At 40.6% G+C, this 25930-nt stretch overlaps 1 protein-coding gene across 1 annotated transcript in view; it reads left to right on the top strand.

The window, feature by feature from the left end:
* Positions 1 to 25252, top strand: part of fam13b (family with sequence similarity 13 member B) — a 72500-nt gene extending 47248 nt beyond the window's left edge. Inside the window, exons 8-24 of the mRNA XM_070912907.1 lie at positions 4702 to 4746; positions 8379 to 8474; positions 8950 to 9097; positions 10677 to 10774; positions 11748 to 11805; positions 12090 to 12207; positions 12729 to 12800; positions 13429 to 13702; positions 13848 to 13989; positions 14381 to 14462; positions 15145 to 15333; positions 16259 to 16473; positions 17443 to 17526; positions 17617 to 17712; positions 17949 to 18334; positions 19766 to 19867; positions 20700 to 25252. Of these exons, the coding sequence (XP_070769008.1) occupies positions 4702 to 4746; positions 8379 to 8474; positions 8950 to 9097; positions 10677 to 10774; positions 11748 to 11805; positions 12090 to 12207; positions 12729 to 12800; positions 13429 to 13702; positions 13848 to 13989; positions 14381 to 14462; positions 15145 to 15333; positions 16259 to 16473; positions 17443 to 17526; positions 17617 to 17712; positions 17949 to 18334; positions 19766 to 19867; positions 20700 to 20823 (2329 nt within the window). The 3' untranslated portion in view covers positions 20824 to 25252. The remainder of the gene's footprint in view (positions 1 to 4701; positions 4747 to 8378; positions 8475 to 8949; positions 9098 to 10676; positions 10775 to 11747; positions 11806 to 12089; positions 12208 to 12728; positions 12801 to 13428; positions 13703 to 13847; positions 13990 to 14380; positions 14463 to 15144; positions 15334 to 16258; positions 16474 to 17442; positions 17527 to 17616; positions 17713 to 17948; positions 18335 to 19765; positions 19868 to 20699) is intronic.
* Positions 25253 to 25930: the final 678 nt, after the last annotated feature.

Below are 25930 nucleotides of genomic sequence, written 5' to 3'. Positions count from 1 at the left end.
GAGCTCTTAGCATTCAATTTGAAAACTATAAAAGATAATCTATAATAATAATATAAACAATCTGCATTTTTGTGTCTGTTATGATGAATCTGTACTATTGCTGAAACGATTGGTCAATTAACTGATTAGTTAATTGAGAGAAAATTTGTTTACAACAATTGCAATAAAACAATCACTAAAGGTGTTTATCAAGAAAAACTGGCCAATTTCTCAAATGTGAGGATCTATTTAGGGCTTCAACAAACAATTATTTTCATTATCAATTACTCTGCCGGTTAGTTTCTTAATCAATTAATTGTTTTGTTTAGTAAATGTCAAACAATATAAAAAATTGCCAATTAACAATTTCTCAGAGTCCAAGGTGACGTCTTCATATGTCTTGTTCCATCTAACTAACAGTCCAAAATGCTAAAAAGATATTCAGTTTACTGTAATATAAATCAGAGAAAAACAGGAAGTCCTCCCGCTGGAGAAGCTGGAACCAGAGAATTTTTAGCATTTTTTTCTTTTTTCTTCACCTATTCATCAAGGAAATTGAGACATTTCATAGACTAAATAATTAATCGATTCATCAAAACATTATTGTGTACAGTTATATGTATCCTCAGGCATTGCCAAAAATATATTACATTTTAAGTGCAAGCTATCAGCAATGTTGCATCAGCTCCTCATGACTCTGCAAGAGGAATGATTAATTAAAGGAAGTAGAGACGGGCTGTGAAAGATTTGTTGAGTCAACTTAACAAAATAGATCTTCAGTCTCAGAAGGCCAAATGTCTGAGGGATGATTCAGGTAAACAAATGAAGCAGAGCTGCACTGGTCATTTATAGCTGAATGCAAAGCAACCGATGGAAACAAACAAATGAGCAGCATCCATGCAGAATACACAGATCTCAGTGTTTGTTTATCTTTGACCTGGCCCTGACATGAAGGACTATAAATGTTTCAGAGTTTCAGAGGCAGCGAGAAGAGCTGTTTATGAGATGTAAGATGATGCTTATGATTCTGTGTGTGTGATTTACAGGCTGGTTCTGTGTGTGAGAGGGAAGGGAAGGCTCAAAGAGACAAGAGAAAGTGTGTCAATGTTTGTTAAGTGGGTTACTAGCCAAAGTGAAATATGTCCTTTTGTCCATGCTTATACATATATATAATATAATGTGTGTATATGTGGTATAAATGTGGGTGGATGCGTAGACTGCAGCAGTCTGTCGGACCTCCCAGGCAGAACAGAGCAGAGTCAGGTTTGCTGACAACAGCACCTCTGTGGAATCGCAACTAACCTCGAACTCACCTTACACACACATTCGCTCATTCACACACATTCTCTCTCCTCTCTCTAGCTCTTTGTTTCCTTTATATCCCGCCATCTGAATAATTGTTGTAAATAATGTAAGGATGTCCTTGATCAGCCCTTTTCCTCATTACCATCTGCACTGAGAACACAGAGCTCCTCAACTTACTGCAGCAGACAAACCCACAGTCACCCTGAGAGGTTTCTGTTGTTTAATCACTCTGTCAGCTGACATGAGGCCACTGAGTTTCAGCTCTGCAGTATATACTCTTAGCTGTGTGAAACTGATACTCTTGCCCTATATATGTGATGTGTAGTACTACAGTATGTGTAGGCCAGTTGCATACACAACAACTAAAATGAACTTGGCCAAATACCAAAGTGCAGCAGAGACTGTGAGAGCTGGACTGAACCATGCTTTGTTAAAATAACAACTTCAGCTTGGAACACAATATAAAATAAGCAGGACAGACTTTTTCAATTTTGCTTCAGTATATTATCAACAGGGCCAGGGATAATAATGTTTCTCAATGATTTTATCTGCTAATATGTGAAGGTCACAAACCCTCTGGAGAATCACTACTTCTCCACTGTAATAATGAAATGAAGTGAAATGTGACAAACGCAGGTTAGAAGAACAGATACATGCTGTTCATTTACTTTATGAATATATTTTTCACAAGTGCATTAGTCAGCAGCACCCAGGTGATGCACTCTTGCCACTAGAGAGATTTTTCCTGCTGAGGGATCTGGTTAGCAGACTGCAGATTAACTTGATGTGATCTGAGTGAATCTGGCAAGAATTGGTTTTGCTCTGCCACTCACCTCAGGTGTCTTTAGGATTTAGATGATAAAGCGGTTAGGGAAATCAATATAGCAAAATGTGTTTTAATCTCATTTTAAATCAAATTCATCAAATCAGAAGGCGACAGTGGTAGACCGATTATAATGGGCAGTTCCCAGATGTGATCAGGTGAAAAATAGCATCAGTCATTGCAGCTAAATCAGATTTGAAAACAAGCAAAGCATTTGTTGTTTATTTCTTGTTAAGTTACTATTTAAAGAGCAAAAGCAACAGATAGCATGTGTCAGATAGCATGTGTAATAGACAAAAGCACGAATAGAGACTATTGTGTCAAAAGTACTTTGAAAGTTATATTGTTCCCTTCTGTCCTCGTGGTGTGAAGCATGTTTGTCGGTATGACTGCTGTGCTGTTTGATAAGTAAAAGAAAACTGCAAGAAACTTTCCACCTTGAGACATAATCAAAACCTTTTCAAAACCACATTCTACTATATCAGGGACAGGGAATACTCAATCCTATCTGCCCTTCATGGTGTCCTCAACAGGGAAGAAATGCCAAAAGAGCCCTGTAAAGGGTGTCATGTACGGTCCTTTAGGGCTAGATATGTTATCTCTGCTACAAGGAGGGCAGGAACAACCCAAAGGCTGCAACAACGATTTTAGTCCAAGTCTTCAGGGGCAAAATGGTGTAAGGTCAGATCTTATCTTTGCTACTTAAGGCACACAGAGATTATGTAATGTCCTTGAGGACCCTATCAGGAATCTATTGTTAGTGATGCAGCCACCCAGCATGGCCCCTTAGGGTACAACTCAGCAGGACGACCTGCTGTCAGATGTTATCGGTGCTTCGAAGGGACAGTGGCTGCTATAGCCTGCAGGGTGCGTTCCTGTTTAAAGGGCAGTCTCTGTGTTGACTAACAGGAGAAGAAGGGGAGGAGAGCTTCAAATTACAAAGGATCTGATGTAAACTCAGTCCAGAGAGATTTACACAAAGTCAGAAGCTACTTTAACATTATCCAAGTACTTAATCAGTCAGCTTTACTTTGCCTGTTTTTTCTTCCTTCACAACCATTGTTTTTTTTGTGGCCTTTTTGGCAGTGTTTGGCAGGCTTATTGTTTGATCTCCACGACGCTAGTACCTTCCCTTTCTCTTTTTGTCTCTCTGTCACACACACATTCACGATCAAGCTTACAGTGTCAGAAAGGGAATGCGCGATGCTAAGTACCGAGGGTTCAGGAGGAGAGGAGATTAAAGAGGAAAGAAACACAGTGGAGAAAGATGGAGAAAGGAGAACCTGAGAAAAAGATAAGCAAAGGGTAGAGATCATATAAAAAACATTTTTGTATAAAGCATGTGCAATGAGAGAAAAATGTAATAAGGGAGGAAGAATAGTTAAAAGAGGTAGAGAATGGGAGAATGTTTCTTGAGAGAAAAAGATCTAATAAAAAAATGTTTGATAAAGAAGAAAAGGACCCTAACGAAGAGAGAAAGAAGGGCAGACACAATGAGAGGAGGGCAGAAAATAAAGCAGTTGAAGGAAAATGGAAAGAAGATGGAGAAAGTCAGAAGAATAAAGATGGAGGGCATTATCGTGTCCTATCTGTCATTAATAATTCAGTCTGTATCGATCTACCTGAGGACTTCTTGTTGCATTAAGAGTGTGTGTGTGTGCTTGCGTGCGTGTGGGGTTGCGTTAAAGAGCCAACATACATCCACACAAATAGTTTGCATAACGTCAGCTGCTGTTTTTCTAATGAGATGAGGTTGGCCGCCAGTGTCTCTCTCTCTCTCTCACACACACACACACACACACACACACACACACACACACACACACACACACACACACACAGTATATATGAGACGTACCCATGCACTTGGGCATAATGTGAATGACCTTGTGTTGTGTGTGTAGGAGTTTTATATAAATCTGGAGTCCTGGCGTGCCTGTCAGTGATTCTGTGTGTTTGAGGTCAGCGGCAGGCTGATGAATCAACGACACATCTCAGCCGCCTCCCTGTTTCATGCCACACACACACACACACACACACACACTTCCTTGCTTATGGAGGAACATCGAAGAACAAATTTGACTTGACACACACCCTTCTATCTGATCAGCAGGATTTAGCAGAGCTCTGTAGCCTAAATAACAATCTGCCCACCCAGAGTGGCGCCAGTGACTGAAACTTTGTGTATTTTTGTGTGTGTGTGTGTGTGTGTGTGTGTGTGTGTGTGTGTGTGTGTGTGTGTGTGTGTGTGTGTGTGTGTGTGTGGTGCATTTCTTGAGAATGTCATTTAGCACAAGGGATCTTGGATTAGGAGTGAGAACATAAACTCATCATGCTGACCTACACACATCTTCGTTTCATTCTTTTTCAACACACACTCGGCTCTTGATCTCTGGCTCTGTTTCTCTAACACACTCACACACACAGTATACGTAGATGTGTTCATGGTTATTATCATTCTTCTTCCCTGTTGTGACTCTTACTGCCCAACACCCACACCCTCCAAGGTCATTTCATGTCAGTATGGGAAGGGAGTCGAGGAGTACGTGATGTTCTAACCATGTTGTCCTTTCCCTCTCTCTCTCTCTCTACAGCTCCCACCTCTCCCCTATATCCATCCTGCCTGCTGACTCTGCAGAGTAAGTACACACACCAGTAATTTTATCCACTCACAATAACATACATAAGCAGTGTACACACACTCAAAGAGACACTCTACAACCTAAATACATACATACCTGAAATTCCAGCTAATGTGTAAACAGTTATATTCTGCAAATTATATTAAGAGAATGACAGAAAACAAGACTGCAAACAAGAGGAGAGAGAGAGAACCAGGTTAGCTGAAGTTTGAAGAGGGAGTGAAAGGTCATCTGCTAAAGGTGCAGATAAAATAACAGGAATCAGGAAAGAAGAAGTGCAGGCAGTGCGGACAAGAGCCGTGTTGGGAGAAAGGTAAGCGGTTAAGAGGAAATGATAAGGAGGAAGCCGGTCTTGTCTTTTGATTATGAAGCCAAACCAAAGCATTTTGCATGGCACGGTGTCTTTAGAGCCCCGAGGACATGAACTCAGCAATCACATGACTGTCAGGCCTCTGCCTCTTCACTGCATGACATGAAAACAGAATATAATCATTTTCTATGGTGCTATACATTAAAGTGAGTTTACTGACCTGGAGGCTTGAGGGCACAAACAGGAGATGTCTTAGAAATAACACATAATATATTAATAACACAAGAGAACAAAATGGCTTGACCAGTTTGACCATTTGCATTTGTTGACATCTTCATATTATCAATTAATGTCCTGATTATATTCTTAATTATTAAATAAATTGTTATCTCTATAAAACGTCAGAAAATAGTGAAAAATGCTTCGTTGTTTCCTAAAGTTCAAGGTGACGTATGTTTTGGCCGACCAGCACTCCAGAACCCAAAGATGATCAGTTTACTGTCACACAAGCTGAAGAAAAGAGGCAAATCCTCTCAGTTTAGAAGCTGGAACTACTTTTGTTTAAAAAGGGACTGAATCAAAGTAGTTGCACAGCTAACGTTGGCACAACATTTCTCTTTCTTCATATCTTTCAATATGCCAAGAATAGCCTGTTTGGCTTACCTTTGCAAAATAAATGTTAAAAAGCAAAAGCAACCAAGCATAAATAAATAAGCAAATGGATGGGTAGACTGATAGATACCACAGAAATGAAAAGACAAACAAGTTGTAGTCATTTTTAACTATTGATATGATGGATGAGGGTTGTTTCAGCTGTGCTGAACAGTGTGAGAAATACTGTGTGCTGTACAGGACGCTGCTATTCAGTAACCTAATGAAGCACATGCGTCATGAAAAGATGAGAGCTTGTTGACCATAATCTTTTAAAAATAAAGCTACCAATAATGAAGAATTGTTATACTTACATTATAGAATACCAAAAAACACGTCACTTGAGTTTCAGTCACCACATGTTTGACTATCTTCGAGGTGTCATGTGAGCACATAACTTTTTCCATCTCCATTAGGTTGCTGCAAGTGTCTTGGTTGCCTAGACAGTCTTGTGTCTCTGAGTGTGATTAATATCTTCATTTTCAAATAGCCTCTCCTCTGTTGAGAAGCATGTCAGGATTTAGACAAAAATTAAGACGACAGCAGCAAAATCACATGACGCTTCTCTTGACTGTGTGTGTGTGTGAATGAGAATGACTCCAAGCATCATCATCTTTTACTGCTCATGTGTCTGTTTGTGGAAGTAACTGTGTTTGATGGATACTTATTATTAGAGAGATGGAGTTGCTTTTGCTGCAGGTGAGGGTGAGCTTGCAGTGTGCACAGTTGTGTGGGTGTCTAGCTCACACACACACATTTATTTGACCTCGGGCCCAACACCTTTATGAGTTTTACCTTAAATGGTCATAGATGTGAAGCCCAAACACAGTTATATTCTCCAAGTCTTCCATTTATAATCATACAACTTTGTTGGTGGAAACATCTTGTGTATATATACACCAGACACACCCAGTGTGATCTTACTATTAACTATATACTGTATAATGGCATAGAGCGCATGTAATTAATGAGTAGAGATGTTAAATAACAGGAGTTGGGGGAACATAGATGGAACTAGAAGCATGATCCATCAGGAGCAGCAGCTGGTGTGGAGGAGTGTGAAGAGAGCTGGGAGTTTTCCCAATTAATGTCTTTCTCTACCAGGTCTTCAACCTCTACTGCTGTCTAAGCTAGAGGAGAAACAAAGCTAACTAAAGCCTGCAAGAAGCCAGAGTAAATGAGGGAGGGATACATTATGATCACACACACACACACACACACACACACACACACACACACACACGTGGTAAAAAAAGTTAAATAAAGTCTCAGTAGAGCCTACGGATCAGCCGTCGCATGTCAGTGTAGAAGAGGTCAGAGTGCGACTGCTGCTGTTACCTTTTATAGGCCGTGATGTCCTCTCCTCTCTGGCTCTACTTAAAGCATTATTAATCCTTTCAGAACTGGTCCAGGTCATTGACTTAATAAGGACTTGTTAAATAGCCCAGAATGGAAAAGAAACCCCTTCAGTGATTATTAGGCTCTCAAAATGTTTGATTCATCATTAACCTTTAATAAATGTCTCTTTCTGTATACCTGATACATTCTTGTATTTGGCATGGAGGAAAACACATCAGTGTGTCATTTAAAGCAGCAATCATTTGTCTGTTAATTGATTAGTAGAGGTCTTTCTGTTCATTAAAAGGGGCTGCTGACAGGTAGGATTATGTGGGGAGGCTTACGTGTGGTTCCAGATATCATTACTGGGTACCGCTAAACCTTATTCTGAACACAAAGATCTTCATTAAATGGGTGAACGATGCACCGAGCTTATTGGATTCAACGTAACTGAACAAAAGAGCACATAAATTAATCTCATGTAGAGACGATTCAGGAATTAAACACAATGGAGAGGATTACACATCATTGAACCCTATTTGTAGAACAGAGGATGAGATACATAACAGTTATTTAAGTGTTAAAACATTAAGATGATCAGTTTGAAGAGGAAATTGGATTCTTTGAAGGATTACAAAATATTAAAAATGATAAAGTATATTTTTAGTTTTGGATTCTAGGTGGTGAATGTTATAATGCAGGTTACAGTTAGAAAAATGCTACTAAAGTTCTGGCACAAAATACTCATTTTATAGCATGCATTATTTCAGAAAGCGGGAGTTACTTATCTATGTTTAATTTATTAGCAGCTATAATTAATCATTCATAGATAATCTCCATTTAGTACGTCTCCATACGTTTATGGTTTAGCAATTAACAGAATTATATTTTCAGTCTGGTTATTAAAATGGTTTCAGGCATCACACGTAGACACAATCACTGGTAAACTGAGCTGTTACAGTTTACAGTCATTACAGCTGAACTTAACTCATCCCAGTGGAGGAAAACATGAGCTGTATCGTTACTCAGTATTTGACACAGTTTTAAACTGACTGCAGTTGAACAGTGACTAACTGTCTTCTTGTGAAGCTCAGTGGACAACATTATGAAACTAACACTTTCAGGATTTGATGTCCACTGGGGTCACTCTAAACTAAGTAATGAATTTAAGGTGTCAACAAAAACCTGACAGCCTTTGTTCAAACAGAAGGCAGGACACTGCGCAAAACTTTTTTAGTCAAACTTAATGAATCATCACACACCTCAAACAGTACAAATCATGTGAATAAACATATAAATCTTGATAAATTACATCAATTTGTTTTCCCAGGATAATCCATCGAACCATCCGGGCTGCAGTGGAGCAGCACTTCTTTGAGCTGAAAACATCCATCGACCAAGACCTCAGCAACTACGACAGCCAGGGGTGAGAGCGCATTCACGCACATTGACATTCACACACTAACCTGAAAACCAAATATACTTGAATCAAGTGTAAGAACATATACACACTGACAAACAGTTTTTCCTCCATGCACCTGCTGGTAGAAACATGCGTTACACAGATTCTTCAAATGTTTTAAAGTGGCATCAGATGACATATTTGTCACAACGTGTGTGGACAAAGGCATGAAACCAACCAGATGGTTAGGTTTTCCAGTAAATATGTTGACAGCTGTGATCATAATTAGCAAACTGTACCCGTTGAGGGGAGCAGCTGGTCAGTCACCTCTAAGACAAAACAAGATGTCCTGGAGTTTTACTAAAACATACTAAAACAAGCAGCTTTGTGTTAGCGTGCACTTCCACCATAAAGATATGAATCATTCTATTAGTTTTGTTCAAAACTATAAAATTTAGGAGGTTTTATTATTTTAATAACTTTATTTGTGTCTTCCCAGGGTGAGTCCCAGTGAGCCTGCAGACCATGGTTGCCATGGAGACGAGGAGCAACAAACTGACCCTGAGGACAGTCCCTGCGACACAGAAGGGGAGACCCCGCTCACTCAGGCCGAGCAGCACATACGACAAAGCCAGAAAGACACGCAGGTCTGTGGGAGACGCAGAGACACACACGTACCTGCGCATGCTCAAACACACACTTTCAATGTTTTCTAGCTACATATCAAACACACACACACACACACACAAACACACATCAGAGAAACAGCACAGAATCATCCATGTTTCTCACACAAACTAAATGTTAACGTGAATGTAAGAAAAACATCTCCTCTATGTACACAAATTGAAAGTTAAATCAGATGACAACACACACACACATAAGTGGAGATTTCCCTCAGAAACAGATACAATCCACAGACGCTGGCCAGTTGCTGTGCGGGCTGGCAGCATGTTTCCCATAGCTAACCTCCTTCCTGTCTCTGTCAGTTCATTCCAAGGCTGAATGTTTGATGTTATCAACACAGTCCATCTTTGTTCTGCTCTGATTGCTACAATAGCTGGAATTCAACTGGGGAAGCAAGTGGAGACAACAAGAGACCTGTTTTACAAATACACTCACAGATGAATGAATACGCTGATATATACAGGCAGCGTTTTATCTAACTAACTTGACAGTCACGAGGGAACAACATAACGGCGAAATACAAGAAGTGCTGCTCAGTGTCTTTATGAGGATTGACCAGCGAGACACATACGTTTTTAGTAAGCCTTGTCACAGTGGAAATCAAATCCCCTCAATGCTACTACCCCCTTGAATCCCCCATTGAGGCTCAGTGGCTCTTGTCCCAAGAACCATTTTAGTGTCCAGACGGCTGGAGAGAGGTGAGGAGCAGACAAGATGGCAGACAGAGTGAGACGTGTCCCGGGACTGATGAGAAACCTGTCACTTCTTTAACAATTATCTGGCAATTCAGTTCTTTAAATAGATCAGCCAAGAGTGACAGCAACACCTGTGCGCCGAACTACAAAACACCTCCCCCCCCCCCCACACACACACACACATTTACTCTCTTTTCACAATAGTTATAATAGTAACTAGTATAATAATAACCAGTGTGACATGTGCTTTATGTACAGTAGGTCACATAAACACGTTTAACCTCCAGTGTGGATGTGTGGAACCTTAAATCTTCAATAACTCTGTAGTATTAGTTATGACCATTATAATGAAACCCACTTATATTTGCTGAGTGAATTATAAAGGTTAGCAGTTGTTAGGAAAAGTGATGGGAAAAGCCCCTTCGCCTTGACTTTGAGTGGTTTACACTGTAAAGGGTAATAGAGATAACAGATAATCATGAGATTAACTCAGTATATGTTTATGTAACAATGACCTCCATGTTTCCTTAGTAATTTATACATGTAGGTATAATCTTTATGAGTGGTAATCTGTAGGGGGCCTTATTTGAATAGTTATTTGTGCTGTATTTCTACCATTTAAGACAAAGAAAAAAAACCTGTGGTCCCTAAAACTCAAAGGAAGTGAAACATAGTGATGTGTGTAGTTTATAAGAGCAGGGATGTACCTGTTTGTGTCAGATTCCTACTTGTTTCTAGTCTTGCCCATTTATGTTTCTTGCTCTGTTCTAGTAGTTTTGTTTTAAATTCCATTCATAAAAACAATAAAATTAATGTTAAATTCTTGCTTGTTGCTTTCTCCCAGGATTCCTTGGACTCTGGTGACGCCCTGGAGGAGAGCTCGGGAATGGACCTGGATGCAGAGGTTGACAGAGATGCTGAGAACAACATCGACACTGCCAGGTGGGCTGGGTTGGTTGTCAGTTTGCTTTCAAGCCTTTATTGAGTTTAGTGTCACTTTGCATCAAGAATATACTAGCAGAGTTTTTAGAGTATCAAGACCAGAATTAAGAGTTCAAGAGGTCAAGGTACATTTGGGACAACTTTAGGCTTAACTTGAACGAGGTAGATAGATATGTGTGCTTTATGTCGCCTAGTGAGTCTCAGTGATGTGGAGAGAGAGCGAAATTCATTTTCTTCAACACATGCAGGATGTTGTCTCGCACAGATCACTTGACACCTCAGGTTTACACTGGTTTTCCACTTCGACATGCTGTCTCAGCCAGAGCTCATTTTACGCTGCATCTGAAACAGACCTTTATTATCTCTCTCTCACATATTAACTTGTACACTATGCACACTCCCTCGTTTTACCCCCCATACGTCATACTGTGTCACGCTTCCAGCTCGTGATTTTTAACAAACATAGTTAATGTACCGTGGTTCATGTTGCATGCAGTGTTTAATATTAAAAATGGTCTAGGCAGCCAGTGCTTAAAATGCTGTTTCATACCTATTCATGAAAAATTATGAAGTTAATCATAAATGGACACAACATTAGTTTAGTTGTAACAAATGTGAGATTTACCAGCAGTTGAAGCAGCAGCTTTGTGAGTCTTTTCCTACAAGAAATCATTCATGATGTGTAAAGGCTTTTTAGTGTGACTCTTGAGCTGTTGTTCAGATCCGCCAACAACGTCACAGGAAGACTCCAAATAATGTTAAAGGATTATGACTAAAATACTTGACATCTTTAAATTGTTCTGGGGAAGGTTAGTTCAGATATGATTTAGATTTTGCTCCGAGCCAAAGATTTCTCACGTCCGTGAGGTGACTCGGCTTGCTATTAACAACAAGTGTCTCCTATAATAAATAATTGAATGTGGAGTATTTTGTTCACTTTATTTTTTCAAGTACATATTATCTTTGTCTTCAGGCAGGACAATGAGCCCTGTGACACCATGGAGCAGACTCAGACCGACACCATAAGATGTGTAAGTAGCAACATGAGGGGAAATCTCATGTTGGTGATGGTGTCTGTGTTGATTCTTCAAATTTTAAATTTAAATTTTATCGAATTGTGAGCACAGGAGAGTAATTTAACTAAAATTTCTGTTGCAGTATCTGTCTCCCTGCTGTACTTTCCTCCCTTTGTTCCCTTTTACTTCATTTCTCTTCTTCTGTCTGTCCATGCTTTCCTCTTTTTCTTCAATTATTCCTTTTTCTTTCATTCCTTCCATCCCTGATTTGTTTCTTTAATTTCTCTCTCTTCCTCCAGGACTCAGTTTCATGCCGCTGTGATCAGAACGCCAACACCAGGAACCACCTGTCGCCATGCCAACCAAACTCTGGCCACAACCCCCACCTCCAGCTCTTTCCTGACAACCAATGGGAAGGTAGGTACCCACTTGTCTCGGTTATTACAGCATGATTTCTGCAACTTGTTTAAGAGAGAAGATTTCTTTCCAACATGGTGCCCAAATTATTGTATTCTCTCAGTTTAGTAAAATCCAGTTATTCTGACATTTTTGTTTTTTGTAAAGTTATTGTTGTTGAAATATCTCTTAAAACTTCTTTTCTGTCAGCGCATAGAGGTTTAATCGTCTGTATATGGTGCCGTCAGAAAATGTAATTATTAAAACTCTAAGATCTCTATGAATTCATCAAAAACGTGTGAGCTGTCATTCTCCTTCATTTCCACATGATCCTGTGAAATATCTAGTCTGACGTTTTGATGTTCGGCATCATTTTGTTGTAGTTAAACCCAACACACACGTTTACTGAATGAATGTTGGTGAGTGAAGTTGTGAATGATGAATGACCTCAATGCTCCTCTTCTCTGCTATCTCTCTCCCTGTCCTTCCTCCTCCTTTTTCTCCTCTTCTTCCTCCTTCTCGTCCTCCTTCCATCCAAGCAGCGTCACCCCCCTCCCATCTCCACCTCCCTCCCATAGACTTCTCATGTATGCACCTGCAAAAAGAAGGCCAAGGTAAGTAGTTTCACATCCACCAGTCTACCTGTCCCTCCTCTCATCCTTTCTCATTGATTTTTTTTTTGGCGGTTGCTTGCTGGTTTGGACACAATACGAGAAACTTTATTAAAACTTTCTCACATTTTAAAATGAGCTTGAGTGATACTGATCATGAATAAATCCCTGCATGTGAAACTCTTCCTTGATAACATGGCTGGTGGACTCTTTTTCTCCCCCTCCTGCTGCAGGGTCACTGGGCAGATCAGGACACCTAAACACCTTTTTTCCCCTGACTCTGCTTCTCCGTTTCTCACCCCGTCTCGTTATCTTTTTCCGGCCCCTCCTTCGCCCTCTCCTTCCCCTTTTTTTTCCACCCCTCCTCAGCTCGTTAGCATAACGCTGACAGTCAAGACACCGTTAATCAGGCGAAGAGTGAGTCAGCAGGGTACCGAAGAAGAAAATTAATTTGTTGTCGAATGTATCAGCTCAACGGCCCCCTCCCAGGCAGCTTTTGTGTGCATCTGATTGATATGTACAGTATTTGCCTCATGTGTAATACTCTGAGTCTTTTCTCTCCCTCCTTTCCTCTTCTCCATTAACTTGCTCTGACTCCCTCCTCTCTGTGTTTCTTTGCTCCTCTCTCCAGACCCCATACCGGCTTTCAAATCCTGGCAGGACGACAACGAGAGCGGAGAGGCGCAGCTCTCCCCGCTGGCCGGTCGTATGGTTCCTCTCCCCCTGCTGCCCCTGGAGGAGGACGGCGAGGAGGACGAGGGGGAGGGAGGGCAGGACGCCTCCCCCTCCTCTTCCCACTCCCACCCTCATCTCCTGGCACGGCGCTTCCTCGACTTCGGAGCGCACGGTGCTCAGCGCTTCCTCCAGCAGGACCCGGACGCCACCTCGCCCACCAAAGCACAGAGGTACGATGGCGTCCAGCACTGCTACTAGATTCTGCTTGTGGATTTTAATGTTATAACACACCCACTGTATTTTTTTTTTCCCATGCTGGATTATTTTGGTATTCTGTTGCAGTTCATTCATACCTGTGTATCCTCCCATCCCCAGGCCGCGCCGAGCATCATTTGGCTCCAAAGAGGCGATGAGAGGAGGAGATTCAGTCACCCACCAGCTCACAAAAAAGCTTCAGCACCTGAAGAAGAAAATTAAACAGTTTGAAGAGCAGTTTGAGAAGGAGAGGAACTATAAGGTAAAAACAGAAATATAAAATGACGGTGGAATTTGTTATACTGATTTTTTATATTATTGAGCAGTAAAGAAAGAGGACATTTATGTATCAACATGTATGATTTAATAAAAAAAGGAGCTGCTTAATTCCAAAATTACTGACAAACTTGAACATTGTTTCATGCTATTACACAGAAACAAACCAGATTTTTGCTGCAGTCCTTTATGGCCAACCATACCAAGTGCTGAATGGGGTCACAAATCCTGATAACTTAATATTTTTCATTTTTAAGGCCTCATGCGAGTCTGTGTGTAAAAAAACGTCAGCGAAGTGCTTAAATTTGTGTCGTAAATTCTGCAGTAACATCACGACCTTTTCAGTGAAACACTAACTCTGTCCTCTCTCTCCGCAGCCCTCTCACGGAGACAAGGCAGCTAACCCCAAAGTCCTCAAATGGATGACCGACCTCACCAAGATCCGCAGGCAGATTAAAGGTAGAACCACTCGCTCTTTCTCCTGTGAATGTGCATTTGTGTGTGTGTGTGTGTGTGTGTGTTGGGGTTAGAGTGTCCGTGTGCCATCCTGTTCCATGCTGGACAGCTTGACCCCCCCCACTCCGAACCTTTGACCTTTTGTAACAACATCGCATGTATGCTGGTCTAACACACACACACACACACACGCACGTGCCAGGGGTTGACATGGCTCCCACCCTCCCGTGTGCTGGTGCGTCCTTGTGAGCCCACATTCATTACGTCTGCGGTGAATTCGGTAAGGTGAAACGGTGGATAAGACTTAAGAAATAATCAACTTTTGATCAGAATTCAAATTGAGGCTGCAGGAGTTTTTCACTTCCTTGCCACTAAGTGAGCCCAAAGTCAGGTATTAGAATGTGAAATACGATGTATCTGATGTCTAGAGATTTCTACACTTTGACGTGTCTCTTCCCCGAGCATCGTTTCACCATTCTGAACAAACCCCATGACACTCGTCCACCCTCTCTATGTGAGGTGACGGCTCTCCTCGGAGAACGCAGTGGCCGAAACATTTCTCTCTCTGTTTCAAATCAAAAATTGAAAACAACAATAACGCGAGCACCCGCTCTCCACTTTCCTCCCTCCTCCTCCTATCGCCCAACGACCGTTTGATTGATTGATTGACTCATCGGCCAACCAGGACGCCAGCACCACCTTTTACCCAGAAGCACGCTGAGGCACCAGGCTTTGCTCCATTCATACAGACGCCACCATGCTCCCTCCCTCCCTTCCTCCTCCTCCTCCTCCTCTATCTGCTCACCTCCCCATCACACACTCACCCCCCCGCTCCACCCCTACTCAGGCCTGAGCTCTAGACCGTATCACCTCAGTAAGTACCAACCCCTCAGTAAGTAGACAATACATACACTACTGACAGTCACAATGAGGCGGCATTGTGAGAGCATCTTGCTGCTTTGTTTTGGTGTATTTCCTGTTGAAACCGCATGTTGGGATGGGACATTTAACTCTTTGTCTCTCAAAAGTGTGAAGCAACATGAGGAAGAGAATGGCAGTTCTGCAGTCACTTTTGTTTTTGTTTTGTTTTTTGATGGGGGTGTTAATAAATGTATGTTTAAGTGTTGCAGATTTTGAAAATCTGTTTTTATTTAATTGTGACTAAACTTCATACTGTGGACATTATGCCAATGTAGTCACATAGGGAAAGTGCTATGGGCGCATAATACAAATATATTATTTTCTGTTAATAATCTATTAATAACACCTGAACATTTTATACAGTATATAATGTTATTACAAGGAAACAACAGCACAATTTAGGTACAATTGTGTTTTGTCAAACCATAACTGCTTTTGCACAGGGCAAGTTAATACACTTGAATAGATCATTGCAGAGTTAGGTGACGCTTTATCTAGAGATACTGCAACATCAAGCAGGTAGCCGTGCGTCTCGGTCTGTAACCATCAGACACTGTTAGAAAAATGTTCAGGAAAAGGTTTTTGCTTGCTGTGTTTGGGTTTTGACTGTGTGCAGTGTTGTGTTTTTGTTCGCGGTGTGTGTTGAGTCAAAGCATGTTTATCTTTCTCCTCATATTGTGACTGCTGACTAAAACCACCGCAGCTGTTTGTCAGACTCCTGCATGTCTGATCGTCCAGTGAAAGATGTTGTATGTGCTGTCTGAAGACAGAAGATTTTCTTCTGGTTCCTCCTCTCATACTTTACCCTCTCTATTCCTTCCTCTTCTTTTTCCCCCCCTTCATCTCTCTTCCTCATCACTGTATTCCTTCTCTCTCAGATGCCAAACACCGTGCAGAGAGCGAACTCGGCCCCCAGACTCGTCCTCGGAGCAACACCTTGCCCAAGAGCTTCGGCTCCACGCTGGACCAAGGAGCTTATGACACAGCAGCGGACGTCAAGGGTCAACATCCCACCAGGGAGGAAACACTGGAGCTGATCCAGCGCAGGGTCAAAGGGAAAAGGCAGGAGGACGGCTGGCCTGATGACATCAAGGTTAGGAGCAGATGTTTTTAACAGTAACTGGAACAGGACTCATGTTAAAGGTCCTGTTCACCCACACAGGTGTTTTCAGTGAATCTTGTTGATGAGAGCTCTGCTCAGGATGAAGGTGGGTGGAGCTATTAACTCTATATACTAATAGGAGACATTAAGTTGTCCCTAACAGGGGAAACTGTTTAATCAAACCAATAAGGGGAAATACCTGATGGGACACTGGATTCATTGAAATAATGACTGTATTTTTGAAACAGTGAACAGGAGAAGTGTTTTAGAGAGTAGAAAGAAGAAACACGTGATCGATTTCGCCTGGCATTTAGTAATCGTTGCTTGCTTCAAAGATAAGAAAACATTCATGATGTATCCTCTTGGGGTTATTAATTTAATGCAAATATAAAAATGTAATAGTAATTAGAATAATAAAGCAAATACACATTATATAGGCATACAGAAGTGCCCATTTCAACATTAGAAATATGTGAGTGAAAGTGAGACAAAAAGTACATATGAGGGGAGACAATATGCAGCAATTATTGAGACAAAAGGGGAAAAACTTTTTTTGTACTACAAAAACAACAAAGTACTTTGTTAGATTGGGCATAAAACATGTAGACATTACATTGAAAATAGCTGTTTGACTTGGTTGTATTGCATAAGATGTGACGTTGTCAGATCTCAGCTCATTGATGCACAAAGAGCCAGTGGCAGGTCACAGCTGTGCAACAGTATGTATATATATATATATATTTATATATATATAATGTACGTACAAGGGACAATAATATATAATATATATATATATGTATATATGTGTGTGTGTGTGTGTGTGTGTGTGTGTGTGTGTTAGTACATGCAACTTGCACACAGCGTCACAATAAAAAGTGGAACATTTGGCCAGAATGTGATCAATTTATAGGTTTTAAGGTTGTATCACTATTACATGATTAATTGTGTCTGTATTTGCAGAAGATGACTAAGGAGCAGTTGTCCTGTGAGAAGACGGTCCTACAGAAGAACCTGCTGCACTATGAGGGCCTGCATGGTCGACCAGTAAGTTACAGATTGTTTCATAAATGCTGCCTGGATTTCATTTGTTTCTTTGGAGCTTTTCTAACCAGTTTTTCTCTCTTTGTTTCTCAGGTGACCAGAGAGGAGCGTCTGGTGGTGAAGCCTCTTTATGATCGCTACAGATTGGTCAAACAGATGCTCACCAGAGTCAGCATCACACCTGTCACAGTACGTACACATAAACACAACATTACATCTATTACGCTGTTAGCAACATGCTCACTGATACAAAGATCTGTTCATAAAATCACAGTCAGTATCTCTTCTTGTAGTACACTGTGTATATTATATTATACTCAGGTTCCTGATTATTAGGCACATGTAGCTAAAAGTCATTCAGTCTAATACAACAGCCTGAAATAAATCCTTCTTCACCCACATTAACCTCCCCCTCTCTCCCCCAGGTGTCCCCCTCCAGTAAGAGGCGAAGTCAGACCCTCCAGCCAATCATAGAGGGTGAAACCGCTCATTTCTGGGAGGAGATCAAAGAGGAGGAGGAGGACGAGCGTAAAGAAAAAGAAGAAGGGGGAGAAGAAGAAGAGAGGGGGGAGGAGAAGGATGAGGAGGAAGAAGAGGAGGAGGAGGAGGAGGAGGGAGAGAGCAGCGGCGGGGAGATGCAGAGCTCTGAGGTCATCATGGCCGTCGACCTGGTGACCCCGACCGACGGACCAGTGAGGAGCCAGAACCAACCTGACAGACAGAGCGACTGTCCAATGAGAGCCAAGATGGAGGAGGGGTCGGGGAAGCTGGCGATGGACCTGCGGCTGTCCAGCTCCAACGCCTCGTCCATGTAAGAACACACACACACATTTAATACATGAAGTATACGTCAATACCTGTACATCCTCTTACACCTGTGTCACATATGATCAAGTTTTCACTTCTCTGTTATAGAGATTCTGGAAATGTGGACTCCAAATAATATAAATGTAATAAAATAATAATAGGTTTTACATTAATAATGTACCCCCCTCTTTTATTTGATTTACTTCCTCATCTGTGTTGTCTGGTTCTAATAAACATGGCCGGTCATCAAAGTGAAATGACTCACGATCGTCCTCATTAATAGTTCACCAATGAGCTGCTTTCTGTGTTTGCTTTTGTTTAGACTCAGAGACAATTATTGTGAATGATTAATGCGCTCAGGCTTCTTGCCCCAATATACATTGTTTTGCCGCAGCCATGTTTCCCAAATCTCAGGGGAACTAACGGAGATGACGAGTGCAAACTTAGCATGACTCATAGTGGAATCTTAGTGGAAAAATATACATTATACAAATGGGCAATTTTGACACATCTATTAAAATGTTTTCATTAATTTAAGACACCCACCATATAACTGCAGTGTCCTGGTTTGATTCCAGCTGGGGACCTTTATGGTATGTCATAACCCTCTCGCTCTCCCAGTCTGTCTCCACATCTATCAACTGTCCTTTAAAGGTTTAAATGCCAAAAAGGACATTTTCAACTAAAAGAAGGCAGCCTACATTAAAAGACAAGGATATGGTAACTTTTGATGAAGACAGATATTTAAAAGATTATATCTGACTGAAACTTGACGGTGATTGACAGTAAGCAGAGCCCAAAGCACATATTTAGGCTTCGTGTTTACAATGTTGGATTAACCAGCTCAAACTATTTTGTAGAAGTGGGTTTTGAACTGTATTAATTAATACATTTGTGGAAGGGAAAGCAGCTCTGGTTATCTCCAACTTTGCTGACTGAGCAGACACCAGCAGGAATCATGTGGGACAGAAAGAAATCTGCCGAGTCTAATCTGGTTAACGTGTCACCGAGCTCGTAGCTCACACACACACACACACACACACACACACACACACACACACACACACACACACACACACACACACACACACACACACACACACACACACACACACACACACACACACACACACACACACACACACACACCTAACCTTCTTTATCAGCTCAGGTTTGTACAGGTTTGCGTCTTACCTGGACATGATCCTGACAGCTGATCCCTCACGCCACCACAGTTCACTTCCTGCTCACGTCCTGTCCTCCTTTTCCCCCTGGACTTGATTGTTGATGCTGTTAAAAGATATATAATACATATTTTAAGCATTTTGTGTTGATTAGACTCATTCTTACACAGTCACTGGGATTGAACTTAACTGTTAGTATTACTATCATGACCGTGTGTGTAACTGTTGTCATGTATCCCATCATCCTCCAGGCCAGAGCTGCTGGAACAGCTGTGGAAGGCCAGAGCAGAGAAGAAGAAACTGAGGAAGACTATACGAGAGTTTGAGGAAGATTTTTATCAGCGTAATGGAAGGTAGGTGGAAGACAAACAAAATCCAGACTGTCAGCATAATGAATTCAGTTTTATTTGAATACACATGCAGATCATCTGTTCTGTTTTTATCCAAGTAAGTCGGCTGAAATCCAGCATTTCTAACCAGGAAGGCCATTAGATTCATTTACACAGTACAGTAAAGTTACTTTGTAGGAGACTGTAGTATTTCCATAGGCAGTTATCCAATCTGATATAACACAGACTTGAATCCAAAAATAATCCCTGGAAATGGCCTTTATTTTTAGTTAAATTCCTTACTGATTCAAAAGTAAAGATTAGAAAACCTATATGTCTTCGAGGCAATCACTATGAGAGATCAGGTGATGATGGTGCCTTAAATTCCTACTGTAACATGGCAAGAAAACGTGATCAGCAGGAGGGACAAGACCCGGACTTCTGGTATCAGGAATGTTGAATACTATGATGGAAAGCATCGTGGATCAGGTCCTAGAGACAAAGCTGAAATAAATGCTTGTCCTTTTGAGCTTTGTGAGGCATCCTAGTTGCAGAGTCGGTTGTCCTCGACTATGAGACACAATACAGGATTAATGACGACGCCCATTTTGGCTTCCAATACACCACATTTGTCACTTGGATATCATGTAGTCTGACCCCAGCGTCTGGAGAGAGCTGATATTTCAGTGAAACAGCCTCCGAGCAGCCCCGCAGAGACCATGTCAGGTTCAGTTTCCTCCAAGAGAATTTATCAGTAGGTGTCGGGGTAGGGAAAGTAAGTCTGGGTCATTTAGATGACAAAGCGGGGGCTTCTTCAGGAATAAATATTCTCCTCTGTGTCCCTCCTCTGTTGTAGAAATGTCCAGAAGGAGGACCGGGTGCCGATGCTGGAGGAGTACAGGGAGTACAAGAGGATCAAGGCCAAACTCCGCCTCCTGGAGGTTCTCATCAGCAAACAGGATTCCTCCAAATCCATCTAGACCCGCCCTCCTCAGACCCCCGCTATCACCGCACACATTGGCTCTCATCACTGCTGCCAGGACCCGCCCGGGATGTCCGACAGACATCATCCCACCTGGGAGGGTTTAACAAGCACTCCAGCCAACGACGGTCACCACATCACATGACTTCCCAGGAAGTTGAGACTTCATGACCGTGTGTGCTGCATTCATGTCACGGAGAAAACAAGTTAGAGTGACTTGCTGGTTCAAAGTTACAGGATACTTTGGGTGCGTTCATGAGGTCAAATATTAAGCGTTAAAGTCAATATGTTGTGATTTAACCTTTTTGAGGGACTTCTAGACTGAACCTGCATTTTAACTACAGCAACCAATGTCAAGTTTTGGTTCTTGGTTCTCTGAGGTAGTACTTTCCAATGACATAGAAACTATTCAACCAGCACTGACAGGTCAAACACTAATTGTTGCTAGTTATCAGGATTAGGATTAGGGATGGGAATTTCCTTCTGATGAGTAAAAAAAAAAAAAAGTAAGTTGTAAATTAAAACAACATGATGGCTGTGTTGTCTCATAGCGTACAGTACAACATCTCAAATGGTTTTTAATACTTAAATAAGTCTAATTTGCTAAATCTTTGCAAGTCTTGTGGTGAAAAAGTAAAGGCAAATGTGCTAAAAGAACTTTTAGCTGCTAATTTAGTTCTTGACAGTTTGGTCCAGGGGTTATTTTGCTGAAAAGCCCCATTAGTGAGCGATAGGCGTTGAAAAATCTTTGAGCAAATTTTAAGCATTTTGACACAAAACCACTTATTTTGTTTGATAAATACGTGATTATCTACACATATTTCAGTAGTGTGGACATTACAGTCTCAGAGTTTAATTAACCACTTTAAAAAGGTGACATAAGACGTGCATTTTTACAGATATTTTCCCATGACATGAATGCAGCACCACCACCAGTTAAACTTAAAATCACTCCTGTCAGCCACAACTGATCTCTGCTGCCTCGTCTGACTGCACATCATATAAAAAGGGTGGAGAAAAAGGAATCGTCATCACTGTGTTTGTCTTCATCATCATCAACCCACCAACGTGACTCTTGCTTGCACTTGTCTTCTCGTGTCTCATTGTCGTCTTCAGAGAAAAAAAAAATCCAACTGACTTTTTAATTTCAAGAACTTTTCTTTTGTCTATCTTTGTTCTTCGTGTTGTTTTGAGGAATCTTATCGGACAGCTTGAGGACTGGCATTTTAGACGCTCTTCACTCGTTCTTTCTTTGGGACGTCGCACTGTGTGAAAAGTCTCTCTCTCGCTTCACTTCAGGGAGTCACGATTTCTTAAAAAGTGGCCTCCTTGGCGCGAGGTGATAGGTTATTTTATTCTGTCAGTTAAACTCCATATAACATCCTGGATGCTTCACCTTCTGACTGATTTTTTAAATTCATTCACAAGTTTAAAAACAAGTTTGTGCGTGTATTCTTGTTCAAAAAAGAAGTGTATACATACATGTTTGTGAGACACTGTTCACGTTTTTCTTGAATGAAAAAAGATACGTGTTGTATTCCAAGGGAAAAATGGGGGGAAAATAATTGTATTAACTCCCAGTGAGACCTTGGAGCTCTTGTGAAAGACTGATTCTGATTTTCTTTTATTTATTTTTATTCTTCAGCATTTTTTTTTCCTATTTTGGCAATATGTCAGCAAGACGTACACTAGCTTGGCATACAGTGGTGTTAGCTGTATTTCTCCTTCGCAATGAACTCCATTTCCCATGAGCTTCTTGCAAAAACAATGCCGCTTTTAAGTCGCTGCAAGCTCAGACGTCTCAGTTTTGTCACGCCATATGTTGTGATTTTGATATTTCTGACAGAACTTAAAGGCAGCGTTAGACTGAAGAAGCTCATAGGAAACAGTAGAAGAGATTTTAAGGTGTACATGCATACGGTTGTTGCAGAAATCATCTGGTAAAATTCTGCACTAGATGTCTGTTGACTTTTTTCTTTGTTTTTCCACTCGTCTCTCTTCACTTGTTCAGTTTGCTGCATGGAGGTGTGGCAGGTTCAGAGGGATTATGGGTAATAAAAGCTGAGGAGAGGAGCCAGTATCTGGTCCACGTTGCTGCTTCTTCTCTGAAGCCAGGTGCATGTTGTCTACAGGCAGTGGTCGTCTGAACAGGTTCGGTATTAGCTGAATGTCAGTCAGCAGTTGCAGTGCAGCTGACGTGACTGAACGACCGGTTTATCTCTGGTGGTCCTTGGTTGAAGTTTGTAGCTTTAAAAGGCTGTATTTGAATGGATGAGGTGCCAACTCCGTCTGTGGTTAACTGATTTTTTTCCCCAACCGCTGAGTCAGTGCCGAGGGTCTGATTAGTATGTAGCATGATTTAGATTCAGCTGTCGAATCTGCAGTCCCAGCAAAGTTTCATTTCCTGCTGGCAGGTAAAATGAGGGCAGGTGAGGAGGAGAAAGTTGATGCATGCCTCTTCATTTTTCTTCTCGATAGAGGCCATGTTGTCTTGTATCAGACTGGAGTCAAGATGTCACAGTGTGATTTGAAATGTGGGACGAAGAAATTTCCAAGTTTAGCTGTAAAGTTAGTAAACCGGCTGTTTTGGCAGGTGAAGTTCTATTATCAGAGCTTCTTTGGCTGGTGAAGCGGCTCGTTTAAGGCAGATAAGCTGATGTAAATGTACCTGCCAGAATCAAAGTTGACTGCAGTCTTTTGTCTGTCAGTGGACGGCAGATGTGATGGTTTGAAATCAAAGTTCTGAATGAGTCGAGAGCAGAAGTCTCTTTGTTTGTGAGTGCTTGTGAAGAGTGTGAGGGGGAGGGGTGATGTAAAAAGATGTTATTTGCACAGCATTCACAGAATGCAGCCCTTTTGTGTTTTTTTCATTTGTATTTCTAAAAATGAAGCACTACTTCTATATAAATATAAATATATACTGTACATAAAATTAAAAAAAAAAAACACCCGAAGGAATGAATGTCAGAAATGTTTAAATTATTTCAAACATTACGTTTGGCCCCCTTTGGTTCATTATATTTGTGATGCCCTGAGAATGTGTTTTTTTTAATTATTATTATTATAAATATTGTTATTACTATCATAACCATTATTTTGTGTGATAATGACAATAATAATAATCCTTTTTACTCACAAACCGTAAAACCAGCTGTAGAAGTTAGTCTGGCACTGTGTGTGGCTAATCGAACATGAACCTGCTCTGTTTCCAGATTTCTTTTGTCGCTCTGTGTAATATAAGCTAATATAGAAGCAGTACTGTAGTGAGCTTGCATGGCAAAAGAGAACATAATAGTATGAATAACATGATGTATTGTTTCTATTATTTGTGCCATGAAGAAGCAGCAATAATAAAAGTTTGCGTGGAGGTTTTACAGTATCGGGTCGTGGGTAACGCTGGGTGAGATCGACTTTATGTGTGAATATTTGAGGTACAATATCTTTTCTTTTTTTCTTTAGTCTGGTCTAATTGTTTTCAGCCTTACACACACATTGTCTCACACACACACTCTGCTTAGACAGTGTGTTTTTACCACTGTTGTCAGCATAATGTTCATGTTGGCGCTGCTGAAAAACCAAAATAAGAATAAAATTAAGCAAGAGGGTGGACAGGGATTGAAAAGCCAATGACAGATGCGTCGTATCTGAAAACATTCCAGTTTTTAATCATCATTCAAAAAGTGGAAACAATCCATCTTCAATCTCTGAAGGGCTTTTCTTTGAGTTTTTATCTTTTTTGTTTGTCTAAAAAAGGTGAAGTTGATTTGTTTGGCGCCTCTGTTTCTAAAAAAAGAAAATCACTTTGTTTTTCATTGTGCCTGCAACAGCGTGGTAAAATTCACATGTGGTTCATACGTCGTAAACTGTAAACTGTATTCTGTCTGTCTGTGTACAGTATGTCTCATCCCACACATCCAACACGCATGGTTGTTTTCACACACCTGGAGTTCACGGCAGGAGTCGCTGTCAAAGATGTGTCGCAGGTCACCGCTCCTCCTGGAAACGTTGGAAGAAATGATCAGTTTTTTTGGTCAAAACGGCAACAGATGATATAAAATATATATTTTACAAGTCTGTAAAGGGATTTTTGAGTAAAGAGAGTCTTTAAATCTTTAAAATTTAAAGGACAAATGCTCGTGTTGCTTACAGATGCAATCAAGAAAGTTAGAACTCAGATACTTTGCGACATCTTTGATACTGAATTTTGCTGTGAATTCCTTTGACCACAGAGGTTTCTTTGCTTCCTCCCGGTCGTCTACATGTGATACTGTGTTTTATCACATCAATATATTGTATGTGCGTATGTATCTATAAATGTTTTCTTACTTTGTGAATGCTTTTTTTTTCTGTTTCTTCATTAACAAAAAGGATGAGAAAATACAATCAATAACAGACATTTACACATGAAAATAAAATTTGCAAGCTTGCCACATCAGTTCTCTCGCTTCTTGAGTGAAATGTACTAAAGTATGGAAGTGGGTATTTAAACTGGATGAATAAAAGGCTCAATAAATTAAATATGAAGATATATAATATATACATATATATATAAGCAAATTAAATCTCTGACAACTCAAACAACTAATGAGTATTGATTTCAACACAACATATTATGGCCAAATGTTTTAAAAATCAGAGAAAAACATTTGTATTATATAATAGTAAGTGTAATAAATACTTAGCAAGCAAACACTGATAATGTAGACAGTTTTTCTGACCAAATGTAGGACGGTAGACAAAATACTGCAGTTTGGCTGTTTGATATACTATTATTATTATTATTATTATTATTTGATATGATTTTTCAGAGGATCTAACGTTTGTATATTAACACATCTGCAATGTTGTGGCATACATTTTATTTTTATAATTTTGTTCTTTAGTTTTTAACACCTCATCTATTGCAAACATGCTGCTACTTGGCATTGAACTTAATATACTGCTTCAAACTTTAGCTTCTTTATTTTATTCACTCCCTGTAATTGTGTGGTATAACACAGTGATGAGTAATCAGCACCCTCTAGTGGACAACAGCAGTACAAGCTCGAAGTTAACACCTGCCATTTAATGTTTAAATGTTTTAAACTTTTTTTAAATGTTATGTA

This window comes from Enoplosus armatus, chromosome 10 (genome assembly GCF_043641665.1).
Source record: "Enoplosus armatus isolate fEnoArm2 chromosome 10, fEnoArm2.hap1, whole genome shotgun sequence".
In the NCBI taxonomy this organism is placed as follows: Eukaryota; Metazoa; Chordata; class Actinopteri; order Centrarchiformes; family Enoplosidae; genus Enoplosus; species Enoplosus armatus.
This window is presented reverse-complemented; position numbering and strand designations above follow the sequence as displayed.